The 21,544-nt window shown below is 49.8% G+C and overlaps 1 protein-coding gene across 25 annotated transcripts in view; it reads left to right on the forward strand.

Moving 5' to 3' along the window:
- The window catches only part of TTLL4 (tubulin tyrosine ligase like 4), a 49,805-nt gene that overhangs the window by 27,325 nt on the left and 936 nt on the right, over nt 1-21,544 (forward strand). For 9 of the 25 annotated variants that reach the window (XM_008971972.4, XM_003818629.4, XM_055109105.1 and 6 more), the window contains 17 exons: nt 2,392-3,976; nt 4,871-4,980; nt 5,334-5,397; nt 12,892-13,016; nt 13,474-13,584; nt 13,938-14,014; nt 14,786-14,977; nt 15,073-15,155; nt 15,380-15,508; nt 15,888-16,010; nt 16,612-16,710; nt 17,029-17,163; nt 17,785-17,919; nt 19,496-19,598; nt 20,556-20,766; nt 20,908-20,978; nt 21,377-21,462. In XM_008971972.4, the coding sequence (XP_008970220.2) occupies nt 2,490-3,976; nt 4,871-4,980; nt 5,334-5,397; nt 12,892-13,016; nt 13,474-13,584; nt 13,938-14,014; nt 14,786-14,977; nt 15,073-15,155; nt 15,380-15,508; nt 15,888-16,010; nt 16,612-16,710; nt 17,029-17,163; nt 17,785-17,919; nt 19,496-19,598; nt 20,556-20,766; nt 20,908-20,978; nt 21,377-21,462 (3,341 nt within the window). In that variant the 5' untranslated portion in view covers nt 2,392-2,489. Of the gene's footprint in view, nt 1-1,126; nt 1,192-2,391; nt 3,977-4,870; nt 4,981-5,333; nt 5,398-12,891; nt 13,017-13,473; nt 13,585-13,937; nt 14,015-14,785; nt 14,978-15,072; nt 15,156-15,379; nt 15,509-15,887; nt 16,011-16,611; nt 16,711-17,028; nt 17,164-17,784; nt 17,920-19,495; nt 19,599-20,555; nt 20,767-20,907; nt 21,060-21,376; nt 21,463-21,544 lie in introns of all 25 variants that reach the window. The other 16 variants (XM_055109109.2, XM_055109098.2, XM_055109106.2 and 13 more) reach the window with 3 other exon arrangements.

Raw genomic sequence — 21,544 nt, forward strand, 5'->3', positions numbered from 1 at the left:
ATTGGCCATTACACTGTTAATCAGAATACAAGGTACTCTCCCCATTTTTGCATTTTAAATATAACTTAAGCGAAAAAACCATCTCTCCTAGGGCTGGGTTCAGTGGCTCAGGCTTGTAATCCCAGTTTATTGGGAGGCTGAGAGAGGAGGATCGCTTGAGGCCAGGAGTCGAGACCAGCCTGGGCAGCATAGTGAGATACCGCCACTCCCTATCTTAATAAAAAAATTTAAATCAACTGTGTGTGGTGATGCATGCTTGTGGTCCCAGCTATTTGGGAGGCTGAAGGGGGAGGATCATTTGAGTCCAGGAGTCTGAGGCTGCAGTGAGCCATGTTTGTGCCACTGCATTGCAGTTTGGGTGACAGAGCAAGACCCTCAAAACAAAACAAAACCTCTCTGCTAATTCCTTCCCTCTAGCTACTCTGGAAACACACTTGATGAGAATGTCAGGATTCCATTCAGAATTATCCCAGACAAATGACTCCTTTTTTTTTTTGAGACAGAGTCTCAGTCTGTTGCCTGGGCTGGAGTGCAATGGCGTGATCTCGGCTCACTGCAACCTCCGCCTCCCGAGGTCAAGCGATTCTCCTGCCTCAGGCTCCCAAGTAGCTGGGATTACAGGCACCCTCCTCCGTGCATGGCTAATTTTGGTATTTTTAGTAGAGACAGCATTTCACCATGCTGGCCAGGCTGGTCTTGAACTCCTGACCTCGTGATCCACCTGCCTTGGCCTCCCAAAGTGCTGGGATTACAGATGTAGCCACCGTGCCCAGCCTTTTTTTTTTTTTTTTTTTTTTTTTTTTTTGTGAGACAGGGTCTCACTCTGTCACCCAGGCTGGAGAGCAGTGGTGCTATCTTGGTTTGCTGCAACTTCCACCTTCCATGCTCAAGCGTTTTTCATACCTCAGCTTCCCAGGTAGCTGGGACCACAGGCATGCGCCACCATACCTGGCTGATTTTTGTATTTTTTGTAGAGACGGGGTTTTGCGATGTTGCCCAGTATGGTCTCAAACTCCTGAGCTCAAGTGATCTGCCTGCCTCAGCCTCCTAAAATGCTGGGATTACAGGTGTGAGCCACTGCACCTGGCCACGAATGACTTTTTACAGTTTTTGTTATTTCCCCCAGATGCTGCCATGAAAGCAGGCCCACCTTTCCTTACTGGAGAATATTTTGTGAATTTGATTCAGAAAGTAAGTGACCATGCTGAACAGTTTGAGACCCAGAAGGCTGGCTTACAGGTTTTGTATTAAAGGAAACACTGATTGAGAAGATGCAAAAGAGACAGGCTCTTCCTCCCTGAGATCAGCCCAAACTTAAGCCTGGGCTTTGGAGTAAAGAAAGCTTCTGTCCTCTTCTTACTCCCTGAACTCTCCTGTCCCAGTATGGCTGCTGGAAATAAAGTCACTTTAAGTAAAAATAATGCTGGTGTTTAGTTCAATTTCCTTTCTTCTTTTTCCCACCAACACACAGGATGGAATTTAAGTCTGTATAGTTAGCAGAGATGAAATTGCTGTCTCAGCTCCAGAATAAACTCCGGGATCAGCAAGGGAATTCTCTTCTCCTGTCTGAACTTGTCCTATTTAACCATGAAAAGCAGACTAAATCAGAGGCAGCTGAGTTGATTTAGGGAGCAGTAGATGTAAAATGAGTTTTTCAGATCGTCTTTTTTTTTTTTTTCTGAGATGGGGTCTCACTCTGTTGCCCATGCTGGAGTACAGTGACACCATCTCAGCTCACTGCAACCTCTGCCTCCCAGGCTCAAGCGATCCTCCCACCTCAGCCTCCCCAGTAGCTGGGACTTCAGGTGCACGCCACAATACCTAGCTAATTTTTGGTAGTGACGGGGTTTTGCCATGTTGGGCAGGCTGGTCTTGAACTCCTGGGCTCAAGCTGGGATTACAGGTGTGAGCTGCCTCACCTGGACTTAAATAATCTTTAATCTTTCAGAATTGATTTATGAGAAGGAAGATACTGAGTCCTCTCTCTCACTTCAGATTTGCTTTATTCCTAGCCACACTGGTTTTGGGTGAGGGAAGGTAGCCCCTCATGGAAAGTTGTGGGCGGTGAGACAGAAAGATGTATTTTTTGTTGGAGAGAGAGGAAAGCTTTCTGAGTGACAGAGTGGGGACTCATAAGCAGCCTCACAGTGGTGGTGGCACCTCAGTGTTTTAGTCCGTAATGAAGCCAGCTTTGATCCTATGAGGGCAGTAGGAAGATCATTGAAAACTCCCTGGAAATCTGGTGTTCTTCTCCCAGTGCCCCAAATGACGACCAAGACTGGTTGCCCAAAAATGCTGAAGTGGGACTGTACTGCTTACCTGAGGACCACTGTAGCATGGTGTCCGTTCTCCTGGCACTGTAACATTTCCTATCATTTCTCTCCACTTCAGACTGACAGACTTCAAGGATGCAGCTGCTACTACCGGAGGTGTGTGGCACCTTACCTCAGCAAGGCCATGAGACCGTGTGGCCATGATGTGGGCCCCTCATGGCCTCAGCAGGAACACAGCACTATAGTATTGGCCTCTGCCAGAAAAACAGCTTCAAGCAGAGTGGTCCCTCAGGCACAGTACCTGCCACGCCACCTGAGAAACCCTCGGAGGGCAGAGTCTGGCCTCAGGCCCATCAGCAAGTGAAGCCAATCTGGAAGCTGGAAAAGAAGCAAGTGGAGACACTATCAGCAGGGTTGGGCCCAGGCCTCTTGGGCGTCCCACCCCAGCCAGCATATTTCTTTTGCCCCAGCACTTTATGTAGCTCTGGGACCACGGCTGTCATTGCAGGCCACAGCAGTTCCTGTTACCTACACTCTCTCCCGGACTTGTTCAACAGCACCCTGCTATACCGCCGCTCCAGCTATAGGCAAAAACCGTACCAGCAACTGGAGTCTTTCTGCTTGCGTTCGAGCCCATCAGAAAAAAGCCCTTTTTCTCTCCCTCAAAAGAGCCTCCCTGTCAGTCTCACTGCCAACAAGGCCACTTCTTCCATGGTCTTCTCCATGGCCCAGCCCATGGCCTCCTCATCCACAGAACCGTACCTCTGCTTGGCAGCGGCTGGGGAAAACCCTTCAGGGAAGAGCCTGGCCTCTGCCATCTCAGGGAAGATCCCATCTCCACTCTCTTCCTCCTATAAGCCCATGCTGAATAATAATTCCTTCATGCGGCCAAATAGCACGCCAGTGCCTTTATTGCAGACCACACAGGGCCTGAAGCCAGTATCGCCACCCAAGATCCAGCCTGTCTCCTGGCATCATTCAGGGGGTACTGGAGACTGTGCACCGCAGCCTGTTGACCATAAGGTGCCCAAAAGCATTGGCACTGTCCTAGCTGATGCCAGTGCCCATATCGCCTTGTCTACCGCTAGCTCCCACGACACATCCACCACCAGTGTTGCCTCTTCCTGGTATAACCGGAATAACTTAGCCATGAGGGCAGAGCCACTTTCCTGTGCTCTGGATGACAGCTCTGATTCCCAGGATCCAACTAAGGAGATTCGGTTCACTGAGGCCGTGAGGAAATTGACCGCAAGAGGCTTTGAGAAGATGCCGAGGCAAGGCTGCCAGCTTGAACAGTCTAGTTTCCTGAACCCCAGCTTCCAGTGGAATGTCCTCAACAGGAGCAGGCGGTGGAAACCTCCTGCGGTAAATCAGCAGTTTCCTCAGGAGGATGCTGGATCGGTCAGGCGGGTCCTCCCTGGTGCCTCAGATACCTTGGGGTTGGACAATACAGTCTTCTGTACCAAACGTATCAGCATTCACCTCCTTGCCTCACATGCCAGTGGGCTCAATCACAACCCTGCCTGTGAATCTGTAATTGACTCCTCAGCATTTGGAGAAGGCAAAGCTCCAGGTCCCCCTTTTCCTCAAACTCTTGGCATAGCCAACGTGGCCACCCGCCTCTCTTCCATCCAGCTGGGCCAGTCTGAGAAGGAGAGACCTGAGGAGGCCAGGAAGCTGGACTCGTCTGATAGGGATATTAGGTATGTTGGCAATGTTTTTGGTTCATTTAGAGCAGTAGAATGTATATACCATAATTTGGGGTGGCACCGACCCTGTACCTCTGAAGGTTGGTTTTATTTTTTAGCTGCCCTAGAATTTTTGGTTTTCACTTCAGGGCAAGGGTTGGGAAACTATAGCTTGCAGACCAAATCTTGCTTGTTGCCTGCTTTTGTAAATAAAGTTTTGTTGGAATGCAGCCTTGTCCATTCATTTGCAGTTGTCTGTGGCTGCTTTCTTGTTACGATGGTAGAGCTGAGTAGTTGTGATAAACCGACTGGCCTGCAAACAAAAATATTTACTCTCTGGTCCTTTAGAGAAAGAGTTCGCCAACCCCTATTTTAAGTAAAAACCAGGAGAGAAATAAGAATTGTGAGCACCAAATGTTGAAGCCTGTGACTTTCCTACTTTTTCCAAACCAAATGAGGTTCTCAGTCATTCTTGGCATGACAGCCATTTATAGTTAGGGCACACACATAGTTGGCTCCTTCTGTTGTGTTTTGTTATTTTCCTGGGAACTTGGTCCACTAAGGCCTTTTTCTGAGTTCTCAGAGAGTGGCCTAGGGACATTTCAAGTCAATTACCAGATATCCATTGATGGTTTTTTAGATGTAGAATGTTGTACTTATATGCTATGAGGGACACCAAAGAAAATGGAAAACATAGTGCCTCTTTGCAGAATGGGAGATGTAAGGTTGAGGAGCTATGCCTAGACCTAAGCTTTGAAGACAAAAGAAATGAGTTGTGAGGTCCAGGCAAGAAGTAGCAGATTGGTAATGGAGAAGGGGCAAATACTGGGAGATGATGAAGGAATGAGAATCTAACTGTGACCTCTTTGATGGAGTTGACTAGGCTGGGGGCATGATTCTTTCTTTTAGTTCAGCTACTGACCTCCAGCCAGATCAGGCTGAGACTGAAGATACAGAAGAAGAACTAGTAGATGGTTTGGAAGACTGTTGTAGCCGTGATGAGAATGAAGAGGAGGAGGGTGAGTAGGAAACCCTTTCACTTCCAAGTAGGAGTTGGTTATGACCTGTTGGGCAGGGGGCTGACAATTGTGTACTAGGTCCTTGACTCACATTACCTACATCAGTCATTTGCTTTGGGGGTCTTAAGTGGGGGTAGTGCCTTCTAGAGGACTTGGGTCTCTAGTCCTCCTGTCCCACTGGTCTTACCTTCCCGCTGCTTCTGTTGAGGAAGGCAGTGCAAAGCAGTGGGGTGGTGCTTGTGGCTCCCCAAGAAGGGTTGAGCCCAGGATATTCAAGGAAGAGTTGCCTAGGCTTGGTAAGTTTGTGCTGCAGCCTCTTCTAGTCAGAATTTCTCTGTTCTTCCTTCCTCTAGGAGACTCAGAGTGCTCCTCATTAAGTGCTGTCTCCCCCAGCGAATCGGTGGCCATGATCTCTAGGTAAGTGTGGTTGTATAGATCATTGTTAAATGCTCATCTTTTGTCTCTTAAAGATTATAAAGAGATAAACCACTCAAGTCATTAATGGCCTGGAGAACTCTAATGCATTTTTACCAAATTTTTATGTTTGCGACTTTAGTTTTTGAACAGGGAGTAATGGGGGGCCAGAAGCACATCTCATCTGTGGGGCTTAAAAACAGTATCATGGGCCAGGCGCAGTGGCTCACACCTGTAACCCCAGCACTTTGGAAGCTGAGGCAGGCGGATCTCCTGAGGTCAGGAGTTCGAGACTAGCCAAGCCAACATGGCAAAACCCTGTCTCTACTAAAAATATAAAAATTAGCAAGGCATGGTGGTGCACACCTGTAATCCCAGCTGCTCGGGAAGCTGAGGCACGAGAATCACTTGAACCTGGGAAGTGGAGGTTGCAGTGAGCTGAGATCGCACTGCTGCACTCCAGCCTGGGTGACGGAGCAAGACTTTGTCTCAAAAACAAAACAACAACAACAACAACAGTATAATGGGCTGGGCGCAGTGGCTTATGCCTGTAATCCTAACACTTTGGGAGACTAAGATGGGTGGATCACTTGAGGCCAGGAGTTAGAGACCAGGCTGGCTAACATGGTGAAACCCCATCTCTACTAAAAATGGAAACAATTAGCTGGGTATGGTGGCACACACCTGTAATCGTTGGCCTCCCAAAGTGCTCGAATTATAGGGCTGAGCCACTGCACCTGGCCCTAATTTTTAATTAAAACCTGTATATCACTGGGCTTGACCAATATATGGAGCACCCAGAGTCGGGTTGTTTTTCTTTGCATCACCCCCGCCTTAAATGAAGCTAAGAAGAAAGGGAGCCTTCTCTGCCTTGTTTAGCATGGACAAGACAGGCTGCATCTCTGTGAAATGTGATGGTGCGGCAGCAGCACACCAATTTTAGAGCCCCTAACCTGCAAGGTGGAGACAGAGCTGTTTGGAAAGTGGGAGCGAGAACTGGGATTCTCTGTGAAGGTGGATAGAAATCCCATCACGGGCACCCTGAGTCTGATGCATAAATTGTCACTTTCAGCCCAACCCATCCTCCTTCCAGAAAAGCAGAACTACTTCAGGTTATATATATTGGATATTGATTAAGTACCTCCACTCTTCATAGGAGAAAGATATTTGACATGTAATTGATTTGGAGTCCTACCTTTTTTACACTTAAGGGCCTACTTCAGGACTGCTACACAACCCTTTAGCCTTCCTGATATATAAGATAAAATTCACAAAAGGTGTTTGTTAATCATTTGTTCATTAATTAATTAACTTCTACAAATTGCACATAACTTTTTCTCTATATGAGGCTTAAACATAATTTTCAAGAAAATGGAAATATATATTTTTATTTTTTAGAATCAGAGTCTTGCTCTGTTGCCCAGGCTAGAGTGCAGTGGATCCATCATAGCTTACTGTAACCTCGAACTCCTGGGCTCAAGCAATCCTCCTGCCTCAGCCTCCTGAGCAGCTGGGACTACAGGACCACCCACCACACCCAGCTAATAAAAAAAAATTTTTTTTGTAGAGTTGTGGGGGAAGGTCTCATTATATTACCCAGGCTTGTCTTGAACTCTGGCCTCAAGTGATCCTCTTGCTTTAGCCTCCCAAAGCACTGAGATTAGTGGTCTGAGCCACTGCACCTGACCAAAAATGGAGATAGATGAATTCCAAACCACTTTGCATTTTAAAGATGAGTAAAATACTTTTGGATTGCTAAAATCTTATTTTTTCTCTATTATGAAACATTTGTATATTATGGAAAATTTGGCAACCACTGAAAAACAGAAAAATCATTGGAAACACTACCTGTTTCTTTACACAGCGGTACTTTCATTGCATTTCCTGTTGTTGTGCTCTAAGAATCATGTAATTTTAGAGATGGAAGCCATCAAGTCCAGTGTAAATATTGAGGACCAGAGAAGTGAAGCAACTGTTCCAAGGTCATAGTTTCTAGCATGGCTAGACTAGAAGCCAGGTCTCTTGAGGAGAAGTTCAGGGTTCTTGTGAGACAACTCACAAGGGTTTTTTGTTTGTTTTTTAAATTAAGCTTGTGATATTGAGATAATTATAGATTTCACATGCAGTTGTAAGAAAGAACGCAGAGAGGTCCCCTGTACTCTGTACTCAGTTTCCCCCATTGGGTAACATCTTGCAGAAGTACAATACAGTACACTTGGGATGTTGTTAACATTGTTAGAGTCAAGATATAGAACATCTTGCCTGGTGCAGTGGCTCACGCCTGTAACCCCAGCACTTTGGGAGGCTGAGGCGGGTAGATGAGTTGAAGTCAGGAGTTTGAGACTAGCCTGGCCAACATGGTGAAACCCCATGTTTTACTAAAATACAACATATTTTACTAAAAATACAAAAATTAGCTGGGCGTGATGGTGGGCGCCTATAATCCCAGCTACTCGGGAGGCTGAGGCAGGAGAATCACATGAACCTGGGAGGTGGAGGTTGCAGTGAGCCGGTATCGTGCCACTGCACCCCAGCCTGGGTGACAAGAGCAAGACTCTGTCTCAAAAAAAAACAACAAGATACAGAACGTTGTCATCACTGTAGGAATTCCTCCTCCTCCTACCCTTACTCTCCCATCCCCTCCTTAACCCCCTGGCAACCACTAGTTCTCCTTTTTGTCATTTCAAGAATGTTACACAGATAGAATCACAGCAGTATGTCACCTTTTGACATTGACGTTTTTTCATTCAGCATATTCTTTGGAGACTGACCTGGGTTGTTGCATGTATTAATAGTTCTCATTCTTTTTTATTGCTTGATAGTGTTCTGTGGTATGGATGTACCACCGTTTGTTTAACCGTACACCTGTTGAAGGATATTTGGGTTGTTTTCAGCTTTTGGCTGTTATGAATAAAGCTGCTATAAATAATCATGTACATATTTTTCTGTCAATGGAAGTCTTCATCTCTCTGGGATAAATGCCCAGGAGTGCAATTGCTAGGTTGTATGGTGGTTACATGTTTAGTGTTTTTAAGAAACTGCCAAAATTGTTTTCCAGAGTGGCTGTACCATTTTACGTTTCTATCTTTTTTGTTTTGTTTTGTTTTTGTTTTTTTGAGATGGAGTTTTGCTCTTGTTACCCAGGCCGGAGTGCAATGGCGTGATCTTGGCTCATCGCAACTTCTTTTTTTTTTTTTTTTTAATAAAATTTTTTATTGATCATTCTTGGGTGTTTCTCACAGAGGGGGATTTGGCAGGGTCATAGGACACTAGTGGAGGGAAGGTCAGCAGACAAACAAGTGAACAAAGGTCTCTGGTTTTCCTAGGCAGAGTGTTTGTGTCCCTGGGTACTTGAGATTAGGGAGTGGTGATGACTCTTAACGAGCATGCTGCCTTCAAGCATCTGTTTAACAAAGCACATCTTGCACCGCCCTTAATCCATTTAACCCTGAGTGGACACAGCACATGTTTCAGAGAGCACAGGGTTGGGGGTAAGGTCACAGATCAACAGGATCCCAAGGCAGAAGAATTTTTCTTAGTACAGAACAAAATGAAAAGTCTCCCATGTCTACTTCTTTCTACACAGACACGGCAACCATCCGATTTCTCAATCTTTTCCCCACCTTGACCCCTTTTCTATTCCAGAAAACCGCCATTGTCATCATGGCCCATTCTCAATGAGCTGTTGGGTACACCTCCCAGACGGGGTGGTGGCCGGGCAGAGGGGCTCCTCACTTCCCAGTAGGGGCGGCCGGGCAGAGGCGCCCCTCAGCTCCCAGACCGGGCGGCTGGCCGGGTGTGGGGCTGACCCTCCCACCTCCCTCCCGGATGGGGCGGCTGGCCGGGCCGGGGGCCGAGCCCCCCACCTCCCTCCCGGACGGGGCGGCTGGCTGGGAGGGGGCGCTGACCCCCCCACCTCCCTCCCGGACGGAGCGGCTGGCCGGGCGGGGGACTGAGCCCCCCACCTCCCTCCCGGACGGGGCGGCTGGCCGGGCAGAGGGGCTCCTCACTTCCCAGTAGGGGCGGCCGGGCAGAGGCGCCCCTCACCTCCCGGACAGGGCGGCTGGCCGGGCGGGGGGCTGAGCCCCCCACCTCCCTCCCGGACGGGACGGCTGGCCGGGCAGGGGGCTGAGCCCCCCACCTCCCTCCCGGATGGGGCGGCTGGCCGGGCGGGGGGCTGACTCCCCCACCTCCCTCCCGGACGGGGCGGCTGGCTGGGCAGAGGCGCTCCTCACTTCCCAGTAGGGGCGGCCAGGTAGAGGCGCCCCTCACCTCCCGGACGGGGCGGCTGGCCGGGCCGGGGGCTGACCCCTCCACCTCCCTCCTGGACGGGGCGGCTGGCCGGGAGGGGGTGCTGACCCCCCCCCACCTCCCTCCCGGATGGAGCGACTGGCCGGGCAGGGGGCTGAGCCCCCCACCTCCCTCCCAGACGGGGCAGCTGGCCGGGCAGAGGGGCTCCTCACTTCCCAGTAGGGGCGGCCGGGCAGAGGTGCCCCTCACCTCCCGGACGGGGCGGCTGGCCGGGCGGGGGACTGAGCCCCCCACCTCCCTCCCGGATGGGGCGGCTGGCCGGGCGGGGGGCTGACTCCCCCAACTCCCTCCCGGACAGGGCGGCTGGCCGGGCAGAGGGGCTCCTCACTTCCCAGTAGGGGCGGCCAGGCAGAGGTGCCCCTCACCTCCCGGACGGGGCGGCTGGCCGGGCGGGGGGCTGACCCCCCCACCTCCCTCCCGGATGGGGCGGCTGGCCGGGCGGGGGGCTGACCCCCCCACCTCCCTCCCGGACGGGGCGGCTGGCCGGGCGGGGGGGCTGACCCCCCCCCCACCTCCCTCCCGGATGGGGCGGCTGGCTGGGCAGAGGGGCTCCTGGCTGGGCAGAGGGGCTCCTCACTTCCCAGTAGGGGCGGCCGGGCAGAGGCGCCCCTCACCTCCTGGACGGGGCGGCTGGCCGGGCGGGGGGCTGAGCCCCCTACCTCCCTCCCAGACGGGGCGGCTGGCTGGGCGGGGGGCTGACCCCCCCACCTCCCTCCCGGATGGGGCGGCTGGCTGGGCAGAGGGGCTCCTGGCTGGGCAGAGGGGCTCCTCACTTCCCAGTAGGGGCGGCCGGGCAGAGGCGCCCCTCACCTCCCAGACGGGGCGGCTGGCCGGGCGGGGGGCTGACCCCCACCTCCCTCCCGGACGGGGTGGCTGCCGGGCGGAGACGCTCCTCACTTCCCAGACGGGGTGGCAGCCAGGCGGAGGGGCTCCTCACTTCTCAGACGGTGCGGTTGCCAGGCGGAGGGTCTCCTCACTTCTCAGACGGGGCGGCCGGGCAGAGACGCTCCTCACCTCCCAGACGGGGTCGCGGCCGGGCCGAGGCGCTCCTCACATCTCAGACGGGGCGGTGGGGCAGAGGCGCTCCCCACATCTCAGACGATGGGCTGCCAGGCAGAGACGCTCCTCACTTCCTAGATGGGATGGCGGCCGGGATGAGGCGCTCCTCACTTCCCAGGTGGGATGGTGGCCGGGCAGAGACGCTCCTCACTTTCCAGACTGGGCAGCCAGGCAGAGGGGCTCCTCACATCCCAGACGATGGGCAGCCAGGCAGACGCTCCTCACTTCCCAGACGGGGTGGCGGCCGGGCAGAGGCTGCAATCTCCGCACTTTGGGGGGCCAAGGCAGGTGGCTGGGAGGTGGAGGCCGTAGCGAGCCGAGATCACGCCACAGCACTCCAGCCTGGGCACCATTGAGCACTGAGTGAATGAGACTCCGTCTGCAATCCCGGCACCTCGGGAGGCCGAGGCTGGCGGATCACTCGCGGCTAGGAGCTGGAGACCAGTCCGGCCAACACAGCGAAACCCCGTCCCCACCAAAAAAACATGAAAACCAGTCAGGCGTGGCGGCGCGCGCCTGCAATCGCAGGCACTCGGCAGGCTGAGGCAGGAGAATCAGGCAGGGAGGCTGCAGCGAGCCGAGATGGCAGCAGTACAGTCCAGCTTTGGCCCGGCATGAGAGGGAGACCGTGGAAAGGAGAGGGAGAGGGAGACGGGAGAGGGAGAGGGAGACGGGAGAGGGAGATGGGAGAGGGAGATGGGAGAGGGAGACGGGAGAGGGAGACGGGAGACGGGAGAGGGATCTTTTTTTTTTTTTTTTTTTGAGATGGCTCATCGCAACTTCTGCCTCCTGGGTTCAAGCAATTCTCCTGACTCAGCCTCCCGAGTAGCTGGGACTACAGGCATGTGCCACCATGCCCGGCTAATTTTGTATTTTTAGTAGAGACGGGGTTTCCCCATGTTGGTCAGGCTGGTCTCCAACTCCCAACCTCGGGTGATCCGCCTGCCTCGGCCTCCCAAAGTGCTGGGATTACAGGCATGAGCCACTGCACCCGGCCTCTATCTTTGTTTTTAAATTTTAACTCATTCTTATTGACTTTCAACAATCTTAAATTCTCATACTCAGTAAACCAAAAGCCTTTGGAGAAAAAGTTTGAAAATGAGGAATAGAGTTGAATTAATTAGAATTTTTCATTGGGAATTAGTATTTAACTTGATTCCATAAAATTCATTAAAAATCTTTAAGAGTTAAAACACTGAAGTGTTTCACATACAGTGCCTATTTCTGTTGTGCTGAAAATAATAACAGGTAAAGTGACTTTTTTAAACTAAAAATTAATGTTATAATAATATTCGTGGATTATATTATCTAAGTTGTAAAGAGTAATAGCTATTTTCTCCATTTTTCAGTGCTAGTTAAAGGAATGATCTTGGTCTCTCAGCTTGTACCTGACAGGTAGTTGATATGTTTGCTATGTTGACACCCCTTGAGACAGCCTTGGCCAAGCCCTTGTTGGAGTAACAGTAGGGACCCCCATGGCCCACTGTCCCACATCAGCCACATCTCTTCATCACATCCAGATCTGTGTTCCCATACTGTTACATAAAATTACAGTGTCACAAATCACTTCCAAAATGGAGAAAAGCACTAATGGTTCATGAATCTTTAGATGAACCTAAATATAAAATGAACTGGAAGTATCACTGTTTCTTTTCTTTCTATTGCTTTTTCCCCTTTTTCTATTTAAAAGTCTCTACACCTCAGATCTTGTTTGGTTTTCCTCCTTCGTAATTTTCACATCATTCTTTTCTCTCATTTATTTCTTTGTCTTAGCATAGCACGTTCTGCTACTGGTATCCACTCACATTCATTTCCCCTCTCAGAACTACTCCTGTCAGGGACTTTCCCAGCCAATGTCTTGTCACGGGAAATTTTGGAGCTGTATTGCAGAATGAAGTGTTGGAAAACCTTGTCTTTAGGTGACATTTAATGGTGTGGTTGTATGTAGGTTAGCCTAGTACCTTATGGATTAATATGTACAAAATAATTATTAATTATTGAGCACCTGGCTTTTTAGAATCACAAGTTAAAAGACAGCACTTGGAAAGAAATCGTACATCATAGTAACGACGCTTCAGGGCTGTTGCTTTTTCCCTTTCTCTACTCCATGTTTGTTTTTCGTCTTAGAAGCTGTATGGAAATTCTGACCAAACCCCTTTCCAATCATGAGAAAGTTGTCCGACCAGCCCTCATCTACAGTCTCTTTCCCAACGTTCCCCCTACCATCTATTTTGGCACTCGGGATGAGAGAGGTAAACCTGGCCAAGTGTCAAAGCCCAGAAGAGCCCCCCGGGAGAAGGTTGCTAGCTAAGTTGGGAGGAGGTGGCAGTAGGTAGGAGAGGGTTTCCAGAATGGCTGTTGTGGCAGTTGTCACACTGTGCTCAGTTCCCCATGTGGTCGTAGGTCTGATGCAACCTTTTTCTTGTCTGTCCTTTAGCTGACCCTTTTCAGCCTTGCCATGTCATGCTGAGTTCATGCTCTTCAACCTTGTTGCTTTTCCCTTTCAGTCTTCCCTTTCTTTGTTCCTCATTCCTGCACAGCCCCTCTTCTTTCCCAAAGTGTGCTCCTCTGAAACCCTGATCTGGAGCAATAGTTAGTGACTTGCCTGCCCAGGGAAAAATGGGCAGCCATGCCATCTTTTTTGTCTTCTCATCATGACTCTCTGCTCCTCTCCATCCCCCATCCCCACACCCCTTGCATTCCTCCCAGTGGAGAAACTTCCCTGGGAGCAGAGGAAGTTGCTCCGATGGAAGATGAGCACAGTGACCCCCAACATTGTCAAGCAGACCATTGGACGGTCCCACTTCAAAATCAGCAAAAGTGAGTTGCTTGCCTTACTGTGAGCCTGTCCTTTTGCCCCAAATAGATGGGCTTTGCATAGGGGGAGAGCTCTAGACACCTCGTGCCTATGTCGGGGCAGCTGGGGCCCTCTCCTGAAATCCAACCTCATAGGAGGGTGTAGCTCTGAAATCCTGGGCTGAGCCTGTTGTTCAGAATTGAGAGACAGAGGGCCATTGTTCTGTCCCTGGCCCCAGGGCCTCATGTAGGACAGCTCCATAGCAACTCTTTGAAAACCAAGTCTGGGAGCTCTGCCCAGTTCTGGGGCCTCTGGGCCTCTCTCTGTCCCTGGACTGAGCTGTTAGCAAGGCTGATTCCTGATGTACCTCCCATAGGAAACGATGACTGGCTGGGCTGCTGGGGTCACCACATGAAGTCTCCTAGTTTCCGATCCATTCGAGAGCATCAGAAGGTAGGGGTCCTTTCTGAGGAGCGGTTTCCCTGGACTTTGGACTAGGCCAAGAGGAGGGGGATGATGTGAGTAGGGGGTAGGGGGCGGGAAGAGGATGATGACCATGGAGAAGTCAGGAAGGTGTACAGAGGAGAAAGTACAGGACAGGGGTACAGTGAGAGACTCCAGTGGATCACGTACATCTCCAGTTCAGCTGCAGTATCTTGGAGTTTCTTGCCTATGTAGGGGGCAGCTGAGTCCCTATCCTGAACTCCAACCTCATAGGAGGGTGTAACTCTGAAATCCTGCAGTTGCAGCTTCTCAAAGATGCTTTTTCCTCTAATGTGTCTTGAGTTAGATTGTCTGTTTTCTGTTTATTATGTTTCCCTATGACCACTGCGCATTCCATTCTCCCAAGCTGAATATGTGTAAAGAGGACTTCTGGTCTCACATTGGAATGAATGAGTCCCTTGCCTCCAGACTTACTAAAGGCGAAATGCTTTTCTGTCCTCATCCCATAGGGTTTCATGGATAAAGATGTAATAGCTTTTTCTTTGCACTTAAGGTGAATATCACATCTGGCTTACATTACTCTGTTTTGTCTGTGTTTTAATCATCTTTTGGTGAGTGCTCTGCAGTTGGATACTTGAGGACCATTAGGGTGGTGATAGTAAGATGGAACAAAAGCTTGGAGTGCTGCTAAAGAAGTTGGAATGGTAGAATGAGTCTTGTCATCTTCCTCATGGCCTCACCTCTGCCCTCTTCCTGCACTCACCCTTTTCCCTTTTGTAGCTAAACCATTTCCCAGGCTCATTCCAGATTGGGAGGAAGGACCGGCTATGGCGGAACCTGTCACGTATGCAGAGCCGCTTTGGCAAGAAGGAGTTCAGTTTCTTCCCCCAGTCGTTTATCCTGCCCCAGGACGCCAAGCTCCTGCGCAAAGCGTGGGAGAGCAGCAGCCGCCAAAAGTGGATTGTGAAGCCAGTGAGTGAATCACAGTGGGCAGGAGACTATGGTCTGTGAGTGGGAACAACAGAGTATTGGACCTGGAGCAAATCTCATCTCCTTTCTGCTCCTAGCCAGCATCAGCTCGAGGCATTGGCATCCAGGTTATTCACAAGTGGAGTCAGCTCCCCAAGCGAAGGCCCCTCCTGGTACAGAGGTGAGCCTGTAGCACATATCCCCTACCCCATCCTCCCACCTCCTTGGCCTCGAGGTTCCCTTCTTACAATGTTCTGCCCTTTGTTCTCCCAGCCAAAGAGCTTCCTTAGCCAACTGTTCTAAGGTCTTTATCTTGGGGACTGTTAGCTGGCTTTTGCTGTGGCTTGGTTACCCACTGAGCCCCATCGTCTGGCTGTATGAGAAGCTGGCCTTTGTCCTATGTAGGTATCTACACAAACCCTACCTCATCAGTGGCAGCAAGTTTGACCTGCGGATCTATGTTTACGTCACTTCCTACGATCCTCTGCGGATTTACCTCTTTTCAGACGGACTGGTCCGCTTTGCCAGTTGCAAGTATGTGACAGTGGTGAGGTATCCTCTGACAATATTGGGGATTTTATTTTCCTTGGAGGGAGGGAAACTAGAAGACACCAAACAGAAAAATAGTTTTTGTTAGCAAGGGGAAAGGCAGGAAATGGGAAATATGGAGGCTCTCTACTTCGTTAAATCTGGGGAGGGTCTTCCTGCATGCGGGACTGAGGTGGGATAAAGGAGATGAGTTTAGCTGTGGTTTTTCAGAACTTTGCCAATAGACACACTTCTCAGGCTCTTGTGGCTATGAAAAGATCTGTGTACTTGTTCTACACCTCTTCAGGATTTGGGGAAATGTTTGGCCCCTTCTCCATCTGCTCTGTTACCATCTTACCTCTGCCTTTTGTTTCCTTACTTCCAGGTATTCTCCTTCCATGAAGAGCCTTGGCAATAAGTTCATGCACCTGACCAACTACAGTGTCAATAAAAAGAATGCCGAGTACCAGGCCAATGCAGATGAAATGGCTTGCCAGGGCCACAAATGGTACTGAGGGCAGAGTGTCCCAGTCCAGTGAAGGCCTAGAGGAATACAGGGTTCTGGGGTTTTGGGAGGTTCAGGGGCATGGCAAGTGGAGGATTAATATAAGACCCAGAGATAACACTTACCAATTCAGAATTGGTCTATTTGAGGCCGGATGTGGTGGCTCACGCCTGTAATCCTAGCACTTTGGGAGGCCAAGGTGGGTGGATCACCTGAGTTCAGGAGTACAAGACCAGCCTGGCCAACATGGCGAAGCCCTGCGTCTACTAAAAATACAAAAATTAGCTGGGTGTGGTGGCAGGCGCCTACAATCCCAGCTGCTCAGGAGGTTGAGGCAGGAGAATCACTTGAACCTGGGGGACGGAGGTTGCAGTGAGCTGAGATTGCGCCACTTCACTCCAGCCTGTGTGAAAGAGCGAAACTCCATCTCAAAAAAAAAAAAAAGAATTGGTCTATTTGCATCCAAGTTCATCTCTTTCATAATTTAAACTGCAAAAGGAAGAGATATGAAGAAAATACCATTAGGTCTCTTCTTCGTTTTTCTTTGTCTTTGTCACTCATTCCTAGAATTTAATTCCTAATACTTCCTCTTCCTCCTCTGCAGGGCACTGAAGGCTTTGTGGAACTACCTGAGCCAGAAGGGAGTCAATAGCGACGCCATCTGGGAGAAGATAAAGGATGTTGTTGTCAAAACTATCATCTCGTGAGTCACATTGCCAACCTGGATGTGGGGCCTGCTGCTGACCCCCTCCTTTCTCCTGGGCCTCACACTGCTGTGCTCTGGACTTTGGCCATGCTGTGGTTTGGTTTTAAGGACAGAGAATAGGAAGGAGTGGCCAGAGTTAAGTTCTAATGAACCTCATCCCCAGGAGCTGGTCCCAGATCAGAGGTGTCACTTGAGAGCTACCTTTCCTGGGTTGCTTCTGCCTGCCTATCTCTGGGCCACTCTTTCGGCAGGATAGCTCTGAGTAGAGCCCTCTGGGAGGAGCTGAACTGAGTACTTCCTCATCCCCATGACCAGGTCAGAGCCCTATGTGACCAGCCTGCTCAAGATGTATGTGCGACGGCCCTATAGCTGCCATGAACTCTTTGGTTTTGACATCATGCTAGACGAAAACCTCAAGCCCTGGGTCCTGGAAGTCAACATTTCCCCAAGGTAGGTGGTATTCTCAGGACACTCACCATAGAATCCTTCCATTATTCTCACGCTCCCATTGCCACTCCAGTAAGTTGTTCTTTTTTTTTTTTTTTCTTTGAGATGGAGTCTCGCTCTGTCGCCCAGGCTGGAGTGCAGTGGCGCGATCTTGGCTTACTGCAACCTCCGCCTCCGGATTCAAGCAGTTCTCCTGCCTCAGCCTCCCAAGTAGCTGGGACTACAGGCATGCACCACCACACCCAGCTAATTTTTTGTATTTTTAGTAGAGACAGGGTTTCACTGTATTAGCCAGGATGGTCTCGATCTCCTGACCTCGTGATCTGCCCACCTCGGCCTCCCAAAGTGCTGGGATTACAGATGTGAGCCACCACGCCCAGCCAGTTGTTCTTTTTAAGTGGATCCTTACTGCTTGCTTTCCTTTAGCAGATCAAGGTCATGGGCAGGTTATTCACCGTCTTTGGGGCAAGAGAGTCTTGTGATGGTGATCCTGCATGGGGATGTTTGAGCAGCTTTCATCCTAGGGAAGCCAGGAAGTAAATGAGACTAGCCCTGAGTTGCACATATGACCAGAGACTGTTTCGGAGTGCTGCTTTGACCACTCTTTTTATCCTTTTTCTGAAGCCTCCACTCCAGCTCTCCACTGGATATCAGCATCAAAGGCCAGATGATTCGTGACCTTCTGAATCTGGCAGGTTTTGTCCTGCCCAATGCAGAGGATATTTCCAGCCCCAGCAGCTGCAGCAGCTCCACCACCAGGTGAGGCCCCTATTTCTTCACAGCTCTGCTGGCAGCATGAGTAGCCCTGCTATAGTTTCTGGGAAGGAATGGGTTCTGGGTGCTCCCTTCTGCCGGGTTCCCCTTGCTGCTCAATCTTGCCCCTACAGTCCACTAACATGCTACCATGCCACATCAGTGACTCTCAAGTATGTTCAGTTATGTTGATCCCCTGCTCAGGAACCACAGGCCTAGGAATCAGATTTAAACATCTTAGGCACACTGGTGTGTGTCTCTAGTCCCAGCTACTTGGGAGACTGAAGCAGGGGGATCTTTTAAGGCTAGAAGTTCACAGCTCTAGTGCACTATGATGATCATGCCTGTGAATAGCCACTGTACTCTCTTTAGCCTGGGCAATATAGCAAGATGTTGTTTCTAAAAAAAAAAAAAAAAAAAAAATTCTTACCTGGGCAGTCAGGGTCCCAGCTTCCTTTTTCTTGGTGTATCTCTCTTTCTTCTTCCTCTCCTGGCTCCTGTGCCCTGACAAACTGGATCGCTCACACAACCTCAAGGTCAGAATGATCCTTAAGGACCAGTTGGTCCAGTCTCCTCTCTGAAATGTTTATTGCCTCTTGCTGTTCCCCATAGTGTTCTTTCCTCTGCTTATGGAGTTTCTCCCTCCTGAAATGCCCCATAGCCAGACCCGCCGTTAACCTCTGCTGTTCATCAAAGCCTAGCTCATACACCTTCATGAGGCCAACTCAGTATGGCCATTTTTTTTCCTTTTTTCATACGACAAAGCATTGGGAACCACTCTAGAGAGGAGGGAGTTTATATTTACTTAGTACTTGAGATGTGTGAGGAAAAAAACCCTATAACTTACCCTTCCAATAACCCTGTAAGGTTAGTATTTGTACCTGCAGTTTACAGAGGAGAAAACTGAAGCTCTTTGGGATTAAGTAGCCCATCAAAGTTATTCAACTAGAGAGTGGTAGGACTGGAATTCAAATCCTGATTTGCCTGATAACAAAACTTACTTTCCCTGCTTTACCCTGTAGACTCATGTTTGGCTCTGTCCAGTGGTTGTCATTTGACATATCCCACCTGCCATACCATAAGCTCCTTGGGGGCAAGAGTTGCTTTTTAGTCATCTTTTTAAAATTATTATTTTTTTAGAGACAGAGTCTCACTATCTCTCTCAACAGTGATTATGGTAATTGTAGTAATGTGGGTGATGAAACTGAGGTGAAGGGAGGTTAAGTCAGTTGCCCAGGGTCACACAGCCAGTAGGGCAGAGTTGAGTATATAGTTAAGTGTTCACTGAATTAAACTGAACTGAAGTATATACCACAATAAGGCTTATTGCAAGGTCCTCATTTTTTATCATTCAAATTCAACCTAAAGCTGGTGGTTTGTATCCTTTTACTTAATATTTGATGACTCTCAGGTTACTTCTGGGGAGTGCATTTTAGTCCAACCTACTACTCAAGTAACCTCTGTTCATACATCTTTGTCTTCTCTCAAGAAGGGTGTCTGCTGGGCTGGACCTCCTCCATATTTCCTCCAAATAAGAAGCTGCTGACCCTGCCCTTTGCTTTCTTTCTGGCCTCTGCCGTAGCCTGCCCACCTCCCCTGGGGACAAATGTCGAATGGCTCCAGAGCATGTCACTGCACAGAAGATGAAGAAAGCCTATTATCTGACCCAGAAAATTCCTGATCAGGTAGGAGATTGGTCTTCCCCCCAGTGCTAGCAGAAAACTTCCCTGGTCAAACATTTGGGACCCAAAAGCAAACAGCTTTTCTTTTTTTTTTTCTTTTCCTTTTTTTTTTTTTTTTTTTTGAGATAGAGTTTCACTCTTGTTGCCCAGGCTGAAGTGCAATGGTGCGATCTCAGCTCACTGCAACCTCCGCCTCCCAGGTTCAAGTGATTCTCCTGCCTCAGCCTCCCGAGTAGCTGGGATTAGAGTCATGCACCACCATACCCAGCTAATTTTATATTTTTTAGTAGAGACGGGGTTTCTCCATGTTGGTCAGGCTGGTCTCAACCTCCCAACCTCAAGTGATCCGCCTGCCTCGGCCTCCCGAAGTGCTGGGATTACAGGCGTGAGCCACCACGCCTGGCTGCAACCAGCTTTTCTTAAGAGCACGGTTTCTTAATCCAGGCCTGTGATCCTCTGATGCACAGAGATTTGTTGGCGTGTCTGTCATTCTGGGAGAGTGTTAATTGTCTTTACCATGTTTTCTGGCCCCCTCTTGTCCAAACTATAGACTTTTACCCTTTGGGTTTCTTTCTCTGAGAGGCACAGTGAGAGACCCCAGGAAGCTGACTTTCTCAGAGCAGATAAGGAAGCTGGATTTAAGCATGGCAGATACAAGACTGGTGCCAAATCTGAATTGCTGGATCCTCATCTTGACTTTACCCAACAAACTACTTAACCTCTCAGCCCCAGTGGCTCCCCTGACCCCAAACAAGAGTGCCTTCCCCCACTAGCTAAGTTCAGTAGACTTAGGAACAGATGTCTTTCAGAGCTGGCCCACTAGGCTGCCCTCAGTAGTTCCATGAGAGTCCCGGAGCTGTAGGACCCCAGGGGTGTGCTCCCTGTTCCCCAGCTTCTTGAGTCTCTGCCCCTGGCTTACACTCTCTCACACCCTTTTTCTCCCTGTTCCTTGGACCACAGGACTTCTATGCATCTGTGCTGGATGTCCTGACACCAGATGATGTTCGGATTCTGGTTGAGATGGAAGATGAGTTTTCTCGCCGTGGTCAGTTTGAACGAATTTTTCCTTCTCATATCTCCTCTCGCTATCTCCGCTTTTTTGAGCAGCCACGATATTTCAACATTCTCACCACCCAATGGGAACAGAAATACCATGGCAACAAGCTTAAAGGTGATGTGCCCTCCCTGCCCTCAGAAAGCCAAGTTTAGTGAGAGATTAAATCCCAGTATACCAAGAAATGGGCGTCTCTGGAAAGAATTGGCCAATTGATTCTACCTTCTTAAACCCCAACTCCTGCTAATCTTGTCCTAGGAGTAGATCTGCTCCGGAGTTGGTGCTACAAAGGGTTCCACATGGGAGTTGTCTCTGATTCTGCTCCAGTGGTGAGTGCTGCCAGTGTGGAGGACAGCTCCTTCTCAGGCCCCTCCCTCCTCTGCCTTATGAGTGCAGCAGGAGTTGGGTTGGTATGTATAGGCCTCTCTCACTTCTCCGCTAGGCTCTGCTTCTGTCTCACCATTCTTTCCTTTCAAGGGAATAGTTGCCTCCAGGATTCCCTGGGTACCTTTCTTTCAAGGATCGAAAAGTGCTTTGTAGGCCTCAACTTCTTGTTTGCTTCAGAAGAGAACTGAGACTTTTACCCACCTGGGCCCATGCCTGAGGGGTAGGGAAGGGGAGAACCCCATGATCAATTTAGAGGTAGAGCTGGAGGGTCCCAAGACCCCAAACACTCCTGCCTTGCCTCCGCCAAGCCTTTTGGTCTCATTGCTTCCTTTGCTCTTAGTGGTCTCTCCCGACATCACTTCTGACTATCTCAAAGGATGACGTGATACTCAATGCCTTCAGCAAATCAGAGACTAGCAAGCTGGGGTGAGTGCTGCCTGGGCAAGGGAGGGGCTGCTGGCTGTGAGTTTGTAGAGTTTTCTTCCTTCCCCTCTTCCCAGACTGTGGC

This window comes from Pan paniscus, chromosome 13, assembly GCF_029289425.2.
Source record: "Pan paniscus chromosome 13, NHGRI_mPanPan1-v2.0_pri, whole genome shotgun sequence".
In the NCBI taxonomy this organism is placed as follows: Eukaryota; Metazoa; Chordata; class Mammalia; order Primates; family Hominidae; genus Pan; species Pan paniscus.